The sequence below is a fragment of the Hippoglossus hippoglossus genome, chromosome 20 (assembly GCF_009819705.1).
Source record: "Hippoglossus hippoglossus isolate fHipHip1 chromosome 20, fHipHip1.pri, whole genome shotgun sequence".
NCBI lineage: Eukaryota > Metazoa > Chordata > Actinopteri > Pleuronectiformes > Pleuronectidae > Hippoglossus > Hippoglossus hippoglossus.
Genome location: NC_047170.1, coordinates 15,223,161 through 15,240,126, shown reverse-complemented (window position 1 = coordinate 15,240,126; position 16,966 = coordinate 15,223,161). Strand labels below are relative to the sequence as shown.

At 45.7% G+C, this 16,966-nt stretch overlaps 1 protein-coding gene across 5 annotated transcripts; it reads right to left on the bottom strand.

Annotated features, from left to right (window-relative positions):
* Positions 1-11,810: 11,810 nt before the first annotated feature.
* On the bottom strand, positions 11,811-15,268 carry myca (MYC proto-oncogene, bHLH transcription factor a). Of its 5 annotated transcripts, XM_034572693.1 has the most exons (4): positions 14,242-14,598; positions 13,456-13,904; positions 13,208-13,275; positions 11,811-12,843 (listed from the first exon to the last, which is right to left on the bottom strand). In XM_034572693.1, exons 2-4 carry the CDS (start codon positions 13,866-13,868, stop codon positions 12,191-12,193), a joined length of 1,134 nt encoding a protein of 377 aa, XP_034428584.1. In that variant the 5' UTR covers positions 13,869-13,904; positions 14,242-14,598; the 3' UTR covers positions 11,811-12,190. The 5 variants fall into 5 exon arrangements, with proteins under 5 accessions (XP_034428584.1, XP_034428581.1, XP_034428582.1 ...); XM_034572690.1 differs by having other exon boundaries at positions 13,208-13,901; positions 14,242-15,268; XM_034572691.1 differs by lacking the exon at positions 14,242-14,598 and adding an exon at positions 15,085-15,163 and having other exon boundaries at positions 13,208-13,904.
* Positions 15,269-16,966: the final 1,698 nt, after the last annotated feature.

Sequence of the window (16,966 nt, the reverse complement as noted above, 5' to 3'; positions counted from 1 at the left end):
AATGAGCTAATCAATTAATGACCTAATGGTTTCAGCCCAATGCTTCATGGTGAAGAGACAGTGAGACAACGCTCTATGTCAGGAGCGACCTTTAGAGACGTCTGATGACCAAGAGGTTTCCGCTGCGCATGTGACATTTCCTGTCGACTCCTCTGTCTAATAAAGACGTAAACATGTCCCAGAAATATCAAAAAATATATGTTTTATATAAAAACTATGTATATAATGTGCAAAATATTACAGTGCCCTTTAGAGGAAGCATGAAAAAGCTGTAGACTAATGCTGCTCATTACTGTAGAAGAAAAAAGGTAAAATGGACAGAGGCGCCATTTGTGAATCTTTAGAGATGGAACCATGACACTAGTTTCCTCCAGCAGAGCGAGGACAACAAGAGGAGAACAAGAAGAGGACATTCTGAACAACCTCCAGTCTGTAGCTGAAACTAATGAGCTGTGGCTTTTACAGAATCTGGTAACTTTGCAAAGGTGGCCGAGTCGCAGAGGTCACCTGTAGGTCAGGTGGCCGTGCTCAGGAACGTGTTCACTGATTAAGATGTAGGATGCTGAGCACATAAGGCAGGGGAGGTGCAAACGAGCCAGGGGCCCCCGGGGGGTCCATCTGTTGTGGGCAAATAAACGGGGGCTCCGGCGAGTGGGAACACAGCCCCGCTCTTCCCCTGCGAGGCCCCACAGACAGCTCCATTAATCAGGAGCGGGACGAGCCTGCTGGCTTCACAGTGACAAGTCAGCGGTGGCACAAACTCTCCTCACACTGCATCTCCATTAGAGGCTGGAGGTGTCAGCCCACTGCCACTTCTGTTCCTCTCTTGTCACTGCTGATGTTTTCACAACTGTGCTCCAAGAATAACTGGAAAGAAGTGACACGGGAGGAGGAGCACAATAATTTACGAGCTGCCATTTAACACACCAATAAATAAACATTTGTTTTAGGAGCTAGTTTGGAGCCGAGCGACCAAATGACTCTCTCAAAACATCTGACCACAAATTTAGATTTGACTTTGACTGTGCAACGGGACACTGAGTATTATTCAACAGTGACTGTGTTTACCATCGCAGCTCAAACTACCTCTCAGTGGATCACATGCATCTCTACCAAGGTCCAACTGTCCCTGCAAAGTCAATCTATCGGCACCATAGTTTACACACTCACAGATATCAGTCGTCCATGAAATATTCCCAAGGACATTAAAGAAAATGCCCAAAAATGCAAAATCTCGCAATGTTAGAGAAAGAGGAAACTACATTTGACCCACATCCCATCCTGGAGTCATGTGTTGTGGAAATCCACTCAGTAGTTTCTGCTTAATCCTGGTGACAAACAAACACAACACAACAAATGGAGAGGGGTGAGAACATAACTTACTGAGGTAATAAAAAATAAGCCTTCGCTGACATGGACTTGAATAAAATGGTCTCATGTGAATCATTCACTTTGATGATTATGGCTCTTTAAATATAAGTTCTCAGGATCTCTCTTTTGTTTCTATGAGACAGTTGTGAAAGCAGAGATAATAGTTCTTTGTCCCAAACACTGAACCTAGTTAACTTTTACCCACAAGCAGATATTCCTGGAAGAAATTTCATTGTGTAAACATCATAATATTCGGTTCTGTTTTCACCCCTTGTTTGTTTGTAAGGACGATTACGCAGAAACAACTGAATGGATAAAGCTTGGTGGACGGATGTAGGACGTATGGGTCAAGCAACAATCTGCTGTGCACAGGTTAACTCTGATGTTTTACTCAACATGGACTTCCCTCGTGTCACCAGTATCAGCAGCAGTACCCACACCAATGCAGCCCCCTGCGATTTTGTAATGCGTTTCTATTTCCAGTCCGAAACGCGGCCTGAGCCCTCGATTCGCAGAAATGTCTCCAGCATCTCTGGCAGTAAGATAAGACGTGTCCCCTCAGAGGGGAGGAGGCGGGAGTGGGGGAGAGGGCAGAGGCGGTGGAAAAGAAAGATGGAGGAGCACTTTAATAGTATGATTCAGCAGTGGTATCAATTCCCACAGATGGCAGGCCGGCTCCTATTGACTTACATAGGAGGGGGAGTAAAGAGGCAATCAAAACCACCCCAGGGACGGACAGTCAGCACATCAAACAGGGAGGGGATCAGTGTGCCTGAGACGCCCCAGCACACCAAAGTGGGAAAGAACGAATGCAAAGCGCTCTGAAGTCGAGGACGCAGACGTACGCCTAAATACCACAGAATCCAATCAATGCAGTCAATTCAATTGAAAAGAACTGCAGATAATAAAACCCAAACATTTAAATGCCACGCGCCGATATCTTGAGACGTGCACTGAACTCCGCAGACGCTCCGTATATTCTACGTAGGACGTGCATGTGTGAGCGCAAATGTCCGAGTGAGAGGCTCCTGATTATCTGGGCCTGGCCAAGGGGATTCCCCCCCGCTGGATTCACCACGAGCAAGTGAGGGGGTTGATGACTTATCTTTTAAAGGAATCACACTCTTTTCTCACCATGTAAAGATCATTGTTACTTTCCACACATCCAGTACTGTAAATCCGACACAATGGAGCAAGACAAATCTTTAGAGAATTTACTGCATTGTCAATTCTTCTGTTATAATATAACACACAACAGTAAAGTGGTGAGTTTGTGGCGCTAAGAGCCGACACCAGTGTCAAAATCACGTGATCTCCGCACCGGTGTTAATACGTCACTTCCTGCCTGTGTCTACTGCGCCCGGATGCTCCACCTCTCGCTTGAATAATGAGGATTTGATGCTGTTGTGAACGCGCCTGCGCAGAAAACCTCCTGCTGTCTGAAAACGGCTTAAATGTGTCCTGACTGTGACTGAACAAGCTGTGTCTGGGGTCTAGGTGTCGGAGGACGTCCTGTGACACCTCAGCACACTCAGCATACGACAGACGCGGCCGTGCTCCTCCTGCAGGCCGCCGGCTTTCACACTTACTCACCAGTCGCTTTAAATAACACAACAACAGGAGGAGAAATGTGAGGAAGCCGTATCCACCTAAGGATGGAGTGACACGGCTCTGCAACCTGAGGATCCGAGGAGGCTCCTCATCCTGGCGAGTGCTGCCGCGACACGACGGAGGCCAGTTTCACTCACAGGTGTTAAACTACATCAGCATTTTGCAGGGCACTTTTAATCAGCCTAATGAATTCTGGCAGACAGACAGCAGTGTGACCTCCGACCCCTGACGAGTGAGTGATGGGGAGAGTTGGCACTGACGAGACACCTCATATTTTATTAACGTCGCTTCAGTGATCATTAAACTGCACCGTGAGCTCCGCCCGCAACATCTGATCTCACGTCTTCCAGTCTGCGGCTCGCTGCTGGAAAGACGAACTGATGGAGGGAGAAGTAAGCGTCTCCACCCTCCGTTCACACATGCATTTCACTCACGAGGGTAAATGTGTTAGTTTAAACGCGTCTCGCTCGGACATTTGCATTCACACATGCACGTCCTCTAGAGAAAATGTGGAGGAACTACAGAGTTCAGTGCACGTCTGAAAGCAGCTATAATAGTCTGATTTAAATGTTTTTTTAAGCTTGAGGAGATAAAACTCCACAGATAAGATGGAACCGCAGAACCACTGGGGAAAGATAAACCATGACAGAACCTGCTGGATTTCCACAAACGTTACAGATTCATATTTGAAAAGGGGCTCAGGTGAAAATACTGGTAACGCGTATCGGCTCACTCGTCACATTGGCATAGAGTCGGCATCTTCGCAATGCGCGTGGGTTTCACCCTTCACTGCTGCAGGCAAAGAAAGGGTGACTCCCAGTCTCGCTCCTCCTCGGCTCCGTCAGCTCCACAATAGGTTTGTGAAACCTGCTTATTAAATGTGTGGGCATGTTTCCTTTCAAGCACCGGTCCCTCCGCCGGCACAGTGGCAGGACACATAAACACAGAATGTAGGTCACTCAAACAATTTGAGTCTGTTCTCTCCCTCTAAGCCGGAGGTAAACTGACAAAATCAAACACATTGTTGTGACTCATCTCACCCGCACAACCTGGGGAAGTGGAGCAGGGCTCGCCTCCACCTCGACGCCGCCCTTCTGAGTGGGAATGTTTGGTGTGATACCCCCATCATCTACCTGCCACCGTCGAGCCGCGCAGGCCGATGGTTTGACAGCGGCGGAGGATCACGTTTCCTCTCTCTCTCTCGTGATTGACAGTTCGCTCCGACCTTCCGGCTGCGTTTGTGTCATTCGGCGGCATAAACTGTGCCGGGGCGACTTGTTGCGAGAAGAGGACGCAGGAATAGAAAGAGAGAGAGTGAGATGTCATGGGATGAAACCCGACAAATCAGACAATTTTTCTGAGTTACACGGATAAAACACACGTGTTGATTTTTCCATTCGATATAATGGAACAGCCTTAATACGGTTGGGTTTGTGTGTTACACTTAATGAAAGTGTGACAAAACCTCTATGGAGCAGGAAGATACGGGACAATGTCGTCCATTGTGAAAAATTCAAAGGGGAAGTTCATTGTGTTGTTCAGGAATTTAAACAGGAAATAATTCATAAGTGAATGTTGAAGAGTCATAAAAACTATTTAACATTTTCAGTCCTTTTCTTTAAAACACATAAATATCAACCAGGTGAACCTCCTGGTTCTGTGAGGGGAGTGTTTCATGTGTAAGATGTACGACGGCGTTTGTTGACATAAGCAGTTTGTTATTATGGAGACAAGCCAAGTGATATAATCATGACTGTATACACACATACCTTGTTGCTATATGTATTTCAACATACATGGGAAATAGTCTGTATTTATACAACGCATTTCTAGTGCTTCACAATTTTGCCATTCACACACACAGACGCATTTACACGGTGCATCTAAGGACTCTTGCTCAAGGACGCTTCAGTACAGAAGTGGAGGAACCAGGTATCGAACCACCTACCCACTGGATTAGTGGACGACCCGTGCAACCTCCTGAGCCACAGCTGCCTGAGAATAATCTTCTACAGGACATTAAATCGGAGACTCTAAATTGACCGTAGGTGTGACTCTGAGCGTAGATGGGTTCTTACCCCGACTCTCGTCCAATATCAGCTGAGATCTGTTTTAGCCTCCCAGTGACCCTCCATGAAACCAGTATAAACGATGGAGGGATGGATGATGAACCTTTTTCTAGATGCAGCACAAATATTCCCGATAAAAAAGTGACTTTGGTGACGTGAATTTATTCAGTTTGAAACCAACAGTAACACGAGACCTTCCAAAGAGCTCCATGAAGGTTAAACGACATCCTCTTCATTCTGTGCTAATGGAGCAAATCAAGGCTGAACATCATCATCAGTCTGACTGAGTGAAACACGGCAGCTTTCATTCTTAATCGTGGGGGGGAACATGTTAATGTGCATGAACAAGCTGATGAGTCCTTGGATAATTTGGCTTTGTTGCTTAATAGAACATTTACAGGGGAAACTATACATTCACTCAATATGTCCTTCCTCTCTCCCTCCGCACTGTTTGGGCCTTTAAACTCAACACTACAGCTTTTATTACAAATGTGTCTGAGCTCATGTGTCACATTCTGGTAATTTCAGTATGCAGGTCACATCTCTGCAGCCGGGGTCATCAATCAGAAGTCTGGCGCCAAAGCCGACGAACCAATATATGCAGGGTTGAAAACTGTTTGTCCTTCAGCAGCAGCCTGCAGGACTGTAAATCATGACTATTTACGTTATTCATTAATAATTTAATGTATAAAATGCCGGAAAATGGTGAAGAAGGCATGAGCTGACATCTTCAACGATAATATCCCTGCAAAGCAAGGAAAATGTCAACTAATCAATTGATCTGCAGATCATCTCCGCATTACATCCCTTCTACATCTGACAGCTTGGCACAGACATACCGGAGATAATTACATTACATTTGATTTTCCTTCACTATGCATCTTTCTCCTGTCCTCTCTCTGCGAGCAGGTCTCTGTGCTCCGTGTTGAGGGGAAACTCCTTCGGGAGAATCGGCTCTGATCCAGCCGTCCTGCCCTGATGAGGATCATCATTACAATACAGCCCAGTGCTCCGTGTACTCTCCTGCACACTGAGTTCCCCGGCAGGCAAAGAGAAAGAAAAGGCTCAGCAGCTTTTAACTGAATGTAGATGAAGCAGCAGATTGAAAAGCTTATTTGTGCCAAAGAAAAGAAAGAAAAGTCTCGTTAGAAAGAGACGTTGTGAGATTTCCTGCGATCGGGACTAAACTTTGCACCTTTGACAGGAGAGAGAGCATGAAGAGTTATCAACAAAAACGTCAAGTTTTTAAATGAGAGTTCTGAATTGAAATCTGTACCATTTCTTTAAACCTCCTCGTCTCTATCTAAATACCGGCTGGATTGGAAAAGCACATGAGGTCAGCTGATGACATCATTCACCAGGGGGACCAATGCCGTTACATAACATCCAGACATGAGAGTGAGCACCTCACAGCACAGCTCCATACGCTCTCTACCCGAGCGTCCACACAGCACATGTACACAAAAAATGAACATTTAAGCCAGATGCTGGTCTGAGGGACACGTTGGACTCCGACTATGAAGTTATAAAAAAAACATGACCACAGATGCATAAGAAGTAAAAAGTTAAAAATAGGATGAATTTTTAGCCCTAACTCACATTTAACTAAGTTAGTTCTTCAGATTTGATGTTTCCATTGACAATACTGGTAATAATTTGATGAGGTATATTTGTCAGCGAGTTTCCAACCACATGCAAGTTAGCCAGGTTAGAGGAGTACTGAGTATAATGCTAGGAGCCTTACCAGTGAAGAGATTTACCATTAGCACAGCTGGACACATTTATGAGAGACGGATCAGTCAGCAGATTAACGGATCATGACAACAAATCCTTAGCGTCGGACACAAACGCTCATTTATGCCGCCTTTACGTACGAAAAGAGATACGTCAGCTTCAAATATGCATAAAAATTGGAGGCAGCGATCAATGTACAAAGCCGAGGCGTCATTGAGATGCTTTGGCTTCACTTTGGGGGGAGCCGTCACGTCGTCCATCTTTATTTACCGTTTTATCCTCTTCCTCTGCAATTGTTTAATCGCACTAATGGCAAAAGAATAAATGCCATTAGCCGATTGTTGTAAATGCAAACGCACAATCACTGCAATTAATCTGCAAATTAGCATTTTACATTTGGATGGAAACCTGACTCAGCAGCTGTTGAAATAACTGTTACATGTAGTTATCAAGAGGAATACATACTTTGCAAAGGTCCTAGCTTAGGTTGAATGTTGTCAACAGGCGGTCGACACTGTGATACATAAACACTATGTGGGCTTGTTAACATGCACATTTTGGTGGAGCAACATGCAGCTCGACAGTGGATCTCCACATCTCAGATGTCAGTCATCTGTTGCCACGGGAAACGGCCCAAAGCTAGACGCTAATTGCATGTTTACGAAGAAAGTTTTAGCCGCATCGGAAAAATGGAAAAAATGTGCATAATAGCTCCAGAGTTATCATAGTTTATATTCCCTCAGACAAAGAGTCTGTGTGATGTTAAGTATCTGGCGGCGCTGCTGCTGCGTCCAAACGCACACGTGTCACATTTCTCAGCAGCGTATTCCTAAAGGCTCTCACGTGGTAAAATAAAACATCTCGCTCTGAAAACACAGTGCAGACAAGGAGCTGGCAGCCGGACGCCGATCGTCACCGCTAATAAAAAACACACTGACAGCTCGAGGATAGAAACAGAGCATGCAAATGTGAGAGTGAGGCGGCGGACTCCCAAAGAGGAAAGTGATGTCATGTGATAATAATGACGCCGTAAAATGAGACACAGCCAGAGAGAAAAGTCTGAAGTGGAAAGCAGCTACACTTTCTTTTTTCTCTCTCTCTCTCTCCCTCTCTTCAGGAGTATCAACGGCTTTAATCGACTCCAGCTTCCAACCCTGAAAAACACACATTACATAACAGCAGACCTCCGTGTATTCCTGGACCTGTGAAGTATCCGAAAAGTATGTGTGCAGCCGTTGTGGCGAGGGGGAGCGGAGTCTGGCCCAGAGTTTGCCGGGAAAGCACACAGATCTCCAAGTCACGCTCCAACGTACACAAGTGTTACTGTAAATCAGATCCAGCGACGAGAAACAAGTATCAGACGAGCAAAGAGCTGACGTGATCAGAGAGAGGCAGGAGGGAGAAAATTCCTTTCCTCGCTCGAGGAATAAAGCTGATCTTTGGATGTAACTTCACATGGAACTCCACTGACATGATACTCACATACTCTGAAAACTCGGGCACGTCTACTCTGTCCAGATGTTGAGTCCAACAGCTCTAAATTATCCCTCTCAAAGTCTGACTGCTACTGCTGTTTCTCATATTTATACATTTCAGACTTTGTGCCAAACCTCCTTTTTAGGAGCTACAGAGGAATCCTTCTCTGGGAGGAACCGGCTCGTACGGATGAAAGTTTCGATCGTCTATCGACAGACAAGATCAATAGAAATGTGTTATTCTTCTTCTTCATGTGAGGATGTGTTGCTTTTCTCTTGAACATCTTTGTGATATGGATTGTTCAACAGACGAAATAATACGTATGAAGATATCGTCTTGAGCGTTGGAGAACAGTGACTTGTTCTTCATCAACCCACAGATCAGTCACCAGATCAATGGATCTTGACAACAAATCCTTAGCATCAGACAAAACGCTCATTTTACTGCCTTTACGTACGAAAAGAGATACGTGTGCTTCAAATGATACAACCGTCGATGCCCAAATACTTTTACACGTCTTTTTACCTCCTCAAAAAGTTCGGCTATTGTTGAAATTTCTTGCTCACGTCTTATAGCTGTCTCGCTTGAGCCACTGGCTACACTGCTCCCTAACGATTCCCATTGGTACTGATCTGTCTTGTCCGTTTCGTCCGTTTTTCGAAAGCTTTCAGAGGATGTGCACAAATAAGGACCTAATGACCACAGAGTATGGACAGAAGCCTCCGTCAGCATAAACAAGCCTTAAGCCGGAGTTCGTATCGCTCATGTAGCACTAGCCTAACAAAAAAACAAAAAAAAAAAAGAACTGGGCCATTTTGCAAAAACGGCAAAAGATTCTCTGGACGCATTTGACGATAACTCCTGGAAAGATTTTTGTGATTTGCAGGAGTAAAGATGTCAGGATGAGACATCAACCTGTCGTCCGAACTACATGATGAAATGTATCGGATTTAAAAACGACAGCTCAACAACGACCACTCACTTTTTCCTCAAATCAAGCTCATTTCCACCCGAATGTCTCCCTGCAGATGTCTGCGTTCACCAGACGTTCACCGAAGCCCAACATTTACTGCCAAATTTCATCAGAGCGCCTCCTTTAAACTGGGATTTGTTGTTTTACTGGACAGGTCTCCTGCAGCGTGGACGCCGCACGTTGTCATGGCGGCTTGACCACCGGGTCATCAAGTCACATCTCACCATCCCTGCCTGTTACATACACACCTCCCTGCCCACCCAACCACACAAGTCCACACAATGACCAACACTAACTCTTTGTGTCCCTGCTACGTCTCAGACACGCTGCTCCACCTAACTCCTTCTGCAGGCAGTGACAGAGCAGGGAAATAAAAACATGGACACTTCAGAGATACATTTCTTCTTTGGTTGCACACAAACAAGCATAAGGAATAAAACGGCCTATAAACCCAGCAGATGCCTTTTTATTATCTCCTGTAATGACCCAGGATAACTGCACCATCACAGATAAAACAAAGCATGGGAGCAGCAGGCTTTGTGGTGCATGGAGGATAAAAGGCTGCACTCTACGAGCGTTTAGTGCAGAATATTAAAAAAAGTATCAGTCAGTGTGATGCGTGAAACTGACTGAGGATCTGCTTTTACGCGTAATAATAACAGCAGGAGTTGGGGAGACAAGGGAGAAGCCAGACGAAGACAACACTTGTCCTGCATGAGAAACAATAGTTGTCTCACCAGATGTATTTTCTTTTCCATCAGATTCAACGCTGTTTAAAGTCGCTCTCAGTCCCGACTCTTACTCTCCTTCCATCAGATGAAGTTTCCATGCGTCAGAATGGAGGATACAGAGATTTACTCCCTGATTCCATCAGGCCTGTGTGAGTCTGATCAAACACTTCAACAACACGCAGAACGAGATCGATAGAAAACACGAGCAGATCTCTTACCTTCTTCCTCCTGCGGCGTTTCTTTGCTGTTATATTCCACTTTTCCTCGCTGATGATGAGTCGCGTCTCTCGCGCACAAACCTCCACCTCGGTCCATGTGCTCGCGACCGGGACCACGCGCTCAGGGGAGCGCTCGGGATACGGCGCGTGACGTCACGGGGAGACTGTGGAAAGCCGGTTAGGAAAAAAAAAATTAAAAAAACGAACACGAACAAAAAACTATTATATATGAGATTATATACATGAGAAATACTTTATTACACATGAGCTCAACTGAGAGGTTGTTTTATTTTATTTTTAAAATATTTTTTGTTTTGTTGTTATTGGTTATTTTCGGGTTAATTTCCCCGTAATTATTTAAATTGAACTTGTTATACGTGTAATATCTTAACTTATTCAAGACAGTTCTAGTCTGAAACGCACATTTTGACGATATTAATAGTTTAACACATCAAAATGTTAGTTAACTATTTAGTTAAAGTTGAATCTTTTACATGAGACATGACCTAAAGTGATCAGAATCAGAAGTATACTTATAATAATACTTGGTATATATGATTGATTTCATGTATTATTTGAGTTTTATCAAGATGCTGCAACTGAATTAAGTGATTATTGATCAGAAGCAGAAGCAGCAGGTGTGTTTGAGCAGGAAGGTTTAAGGATGAAGGTTTAGCCTGGTATTTATATTTCATATATTATTTGACAGTATTTGAGTTTCACGAAGATGCTGCACTGATAAATCCAACTGTAAACCAACCTGTTTTACTTTGCTGCACCACTTTTGTGTTAAATCTCATCAGAGACGTAGCATGAAGTGATTATTGATCAGAATCAAAGCAGCAGGTATGTTTAAACTAAGAATATAAACTTCACCTGGTTTGAGTAGTTAATATATTATTTGAGTTTTATCATGATGCTGCACTTAAAAATGCAACTGTAAACAAACCTGTTACCTTTCACACACTGAATCTGTGTTCTTATAAATCTGAGACTTGACTTGAAGTTATTTGACAGATCTGTAACCCCTTATATTGGCAAAGTAGGTTTAACCATACAAGCTATTTTAGTCCAGTGACCTCTAGCTCTCAATGTTCAAGAGGTAAATCCTATGAGATATTAGCTTTGTGTAAAATCTGATGTGTTTCCACTGTTTGTTACATTTGTGTATCTGAATAGCCTATTAACCAGAAAACAAAGGAGGGATATGGTTGTTTATTATAATGCGATGCCTTTATTAACAGGCTCTTCTAAAAAGAAGTATAGTGGCAGTTTACAAAAATTACCTGATCGTTTGTGAGACCCTGCATCAAAACTGCATCCTCAGGTGAAGATATGGACTTGACCCCTGAATCGCTTCATGTCTTACCAGAGAGAGTCAGTGGGAGACGGTCGTCTGCACCTGAGCATCATCACAACCACATTAACCTGTTAATCAGAATTGGACATCATTCATGATGCTTTTATCATGCATGTGGTTTGTCTCATCTCTCCCTGTTGTAAACCACACTCCACCTGCACCATGTACCTGGAGCTCGTATGAACGTACATCTACTCATTGCAGAAGCTGTGATGGAATGAATGTGTGTGTGTGTGTGTGTTTTCACTGCAAGAACAAGGACACAAATTCAAGAGGAAACATTTTTTATATTTCAAAAAGAATCTATGAACATAATGGAAAAAACCAAACACTGGGTCTGAACATCCAGACAATTGAGATCCAAAAATACATTTTCTTAGGAAATATTAATTATATACAAAACATAAAAATTTATATTTTAGTTTGGACCCCCAACGGGACGGCCCAATTTTTAATATTTTATTAATAAAAATAAACTTTTAAATATTTAATCCACCCATAACTTCTACTGAGGCAGTTTTAACTTCGAAATCTAACGAGATTTCAAACAACTTAATCCGTTTTGCATTTGCATGCAACAAGAACTGTACACCCCAAGTCTTGAACTTGCATAAAAAACAAAAGGCCAAAAAGTCTTGATTCAAACTTCAAGCACGGGAGCCCTGCATCTGTGCCAGTCTCTGCTTTAAAAGTTCACTTTTCCTCCGCAGCTGCTCTTTGAGTGTGAGGAGTCTCTGTTCGTCTGTCTGCATGCTGTAGATACACTCTGTCGCCTTCTTCAGGATCACCACCTTGGCCGCCTTCTCGTTGTTGGCCACTTCTGGGATCTCGTCCCGCAGCGCGAAAAAGCTCAACTTGAGCTCGTTCCTCCTCTGGCGCTCCAGTACGTTATGAGTCCTTCTCTTGTCATAGTCCTCGGTGTCTGACGTCCGGGGGCTCAGACACTTGCGGTTGCTGCTGATCTGTTTGAGGACCCTGCTGTGGCCGCCGCTGCCTCCACCTCCTCCACTGCTGCCGCTGCTGCTGCTGTTGCTGTTGCTGCTGCTCTCCAGCTTCAGCCTCTTGACAGCCGGCTGCTCCTGCCTCATGGATGGATGGGCGGCATAATTATGCTGGTGGGTGGAGACGTGGCACCTCTTCAGCACGAGCGGGCTGGGGTGCCTTGTCTCCAGCGGACTGGGGTCGCACCGTTTCACCGCCTGCCTCTTCTCCACTGTGACCACGTCGATCTCCTCCTCTTCCTCCTGGTCCTCCTCCTCCTCCTCATCATCATCGTCATCCTCGTCTCCATCCTCATCCTCTGCAAAACAGAAAGCAAAAGAAACAGTCACACTCTGCTCCAGCATCAGCAATCCTGACAAATGCATGGCACAGCAGTAAGGGAGAGGTGGGGGGTTAAAATCCCTGCAATGCATTTCTCGCCCCCCCGCCCCCCTGCAGATGAGTGGATTGCTTAACATGCATCTTGCTAATCTTACAGCTGTCTACAACATGACATGGCAGCATGGCTCTACCGCCTGTCTGCAGATCACATGCATCAAAACAATAATGAGCCTCTTCTACTCATCATCAGTGGTTGCGATGGAGATGTGTGTGATGCACAGCCCCTGCACGCTGAGAGGGAAGCAGCACAGAGGGGTGTGCCTGCACGACGAGACATTCACCTGATTCACTACAACTGCTGCTGCTGCTGCTGCCGCTGTTGGGCGGCGTGTCCAGCCCCAGGTCCTTACTAGGCGGCGTCCCTGCGCTCTGCTTGGGCGTCTCTGCTATCGGATACGGGAAAACCACGGAGGGATCGATGCACTCCGTGGCCGCCGTGTTCAGGTCCTGCAGGTAGCTGCTGTTGAGCCTCCACGCAGCGGCTGCATCGCCGGCGGGCTCCGCGCCATCGCCCGCCGCCGACTCCTTCCGCGCGGCGTGCAGGGAGGCGAGCCGCTCGGACACCACCTTCTCCAGCTTGGCCGCGGCGGAGAAGCCGCTCCACATGCAGTCCTGGATGATGATGGACTTGAGGAAGGTCTGCGAGTAGTCGGCGTCGCAGATGATGCTCTGGTTCACCGCGTCGTCGCCCAGGAACTCGGTCACCATCTCCAGCTGATCCGCCGTGGAGGGGAAGAGGCTGGAAAGGGACGGTCGGCGGCTCGGGGACAGGGGAGGGGTCGGCAGCAGTTCAAATTTCTTCCAGATGTCTTCGCTCGGTGCCGGAGGCTGAAGCTGCTGCGGGTAGAAAGCCTCCTCCTCGTTGTCATAGTAGAAATACGGCTGCAGGGAGTCGTAGTCCAAGTCATAGTTTTTACTCGCTAAACTTGAATTCAGCGGCATGATGCGTCCGAGCTGTGCGTCCTTGTTCTGAAGCTGCTGGGAAAGACAACAAAGGGCGAGTGGTTAGAGCTTGTTTATACAGATGTGCAGCTTCAAACAGCTGCCGGGCATTGAACCTGGACGCAGCGTAAAGTGTAAGCAACATCACATGGTCACTCCAAAACATCCAGCCAGTGCGCACGCTGCGTGTGCGTGCAGCAGCAGCGCCGCAGCAGCAGCAGGTGCGTAACTGCGAACCCGAGCGCAAATTACCTGCAAACAGAGGAACCCTGAGCCTGTCTGCGCTGCAGCTGACAGCAAACACACATTGTTCATCTAAGTGTGAGGAGAAGATGTGTGTGCAAGCTCCAGAAAACCCGCTCCCTTCTCTTACCTTTCAGATTTCAGCTCCTCGGCCAAACCAGACGCTGGGAATCGGAGCCAAAACGCGCAAAAACGAGCAGGAGTTGTATTCCAGTGCGACACAACCATTAAATCCTTCGGCGGGGGCGTCGCGGGGCTGGAGCGCACATGAAGGGGGGAGCGTGTGTGAGTTTTGCGAGGCTGCAGCAGCGACCCGATGGGGGCGACGCGCACTCTGTCACCGGCAGCGTGAGAATCACAGCTGAGCTCCGCCGGCTGCAATAAAATAGCGTCGAAGCACTTCCTGCGCCCTTCCGCCTTATCCCTCCGCGCTTTTTCGCGCGAAACCTTCGGAGGCGTTTTAACCTGCAACACGCCCTAAACCCCCCCCGCGCCTGTGCACACAAAATCGACTCTCGTGCACGACAACAATCAATGCACGTTCGAACACACGCATTTATTTTGATATTTACGCGCCAGCTGCTGTTGTTTCTCCAGCTTTGCTCCGGGTCTACTTTGGCGTGAAGTGGGAGGGGTCATAGTAGAGTAAAAAGCTGCCATTGACTGGAGACATGTGAAAAACACTAACGTAAGTAGTAGTGACAGATAGTAAGCTGGACTTATTTTACTACTTGTTATCAGCAAATCACCCAAATACATCAATATCATACTCTCAGCATTATTGATCTTTATATCTGATCTGTCATCTAACATATATAACATTTAATGACTAGTTTACATTGTTTTTAAATATAACATCGCTCTTTATGTGCACATGTCTGCAGAGATGCTCCAAGTTACGCACGTTGCCAGGTTTGTACCTTTTACGCAGCAATTTCTGGATAAATGGGGGAAAAAGGGCGCAGGAGCTTACCTCGAGCTCTCTGCGGGCTCTGACAGCTCAGACTGCACCGAAACAGGTGATTTCTGCACAAAGCCACTGCTGCACACACACACACACACACACACTGATGTCTACGCGTAACGAAGCTGCAAGTTTAACATGCACACTTTAGAAATAAGTCGAACCGTTCGCCCCCCCCACCCCACCCCACCCTGGACCGTGTGTGTAACGTAGCCCAGTGGTTTTTAGAGCCAGGGACAGATTGGCATCAATTAACTACAGGAAGGAAGCAATTAAAGGAATCAGATGGGCACCGCAGTTTGGATGGAGGTGTCTCTGCCGGAGTGTGGAGGGAGGGAGAGGGGAGGGATTGGACGGGCTTTGAGCGCCCTCTGCTGTGCAAAGTGAGCCAGGAGTTGACAGCAACAAAGTGGGTGCAGGGGTCACAATCAATCCATCAATCCATCAATCCATCAATCAATCCATCAATCCATCAATCAATCAATCCATCCATCAATCCATCAATCAATCCATCCAAGACTAAGAAAAAACTACCAACAAAACCTCAGCGAGAGCCACATGTGAGGGATCCCTCACCCAGGACGGACAGAAGTGCAATAGATGCTCAACAATGATTAGAATAAACAGTTTTTAATATAGTGGAAAAGTGTGTCAATGTTTTATTGTATTTATACATAAGAAGATGTCCGATAGAGATGAAGGGAGCAGCGATGACAAATGAAATAGAGAAGTTATTGTCATGATCCACCACCACGATCGACATAAGGTGAACACACACGAAACTAGAGAGGAGGTGCTACAAGATTTCATTTAAGTAAAAGTACAAGCAAATAGACAAAAATGTCCTCAAGTAAAAGTACCGCATCAACTTTTTAAGTAAGTACTTTATTTCAAACATACTTAATGTATTGAAAGTAAAAATACCACATTAACTATTTTACTTACTTACTAAAATTAGAAAAGGTAAAGTAAGTGTTGGATTTTACATATACTTTACGTATTAAAAGTACTTGCAGTGTGTAGCCTATTCCCTGACGCCATGGTCTACTACTTCATTACCGCTGAGTCTCTGAATCCATTTCAGGAGTTTCTTCACCAGCGAGTGATTTACTCTCGTTGAAGGAGTCTAATGTTACCGGCTCCCTCTGATTGGAGCGTGACTGAGCGACTGAACATGCAACGCATTGTAAAATGTAGTGAAGTAGAAAGTACAGATTTTTGCTGATGTATGTAGTGGTGTACAAGTGAAAAGTACCTGGAAATAAACCCAGTTAAAGTGTATATACATGAAAAATATACTTAAGTACAGTAACAAAGAAGTGCCAATAAAAACCTGAACCTCCTTGTTGGAGGTAAAAGACACAAACCACGAGGAGGTGAGGGAGTTTGTTTCTGCTCGTTGAGGCTGTGACACCATGAATGTCTCAGTAACAACACAGTGGGTTAGTGGGGCTGTTTATTGGGGTTACTGGGTCACTTCATTGAAAAATAGAGGCATTAAATTACAAATGTGGCAGCGAGCGGCCTCTTGCTAAAGTAGGCTGTGCTATTTATAATCAGGTTCTATTTAAAACCATCACTTTGTCAGACAGCTGTGGGCGACAACAATAATTCTAATAGTTTCAGTATGTCAGACAGACAGACAGACAGACACACAGACAACGTGCCTGTTCAGGAATGTGGTGGCCTGAGTTTTTAATGACCTGTAGCGCCTCCCTGAGGGCAGAGGGTCAAACAGGTAGTGTCCGCAGGGTGAGAAACAGTCTTTCACAATGTTTTTCGCCTTACTAGGCGGCGTCCCAAGCAGAGCGCAGGGACGCCGCCTAGTAAGGACCTGGGGCTGGACACGCCGCCCAACAGCGGCAGCAGCAGCAGCAGCAGTTGTAGTGAA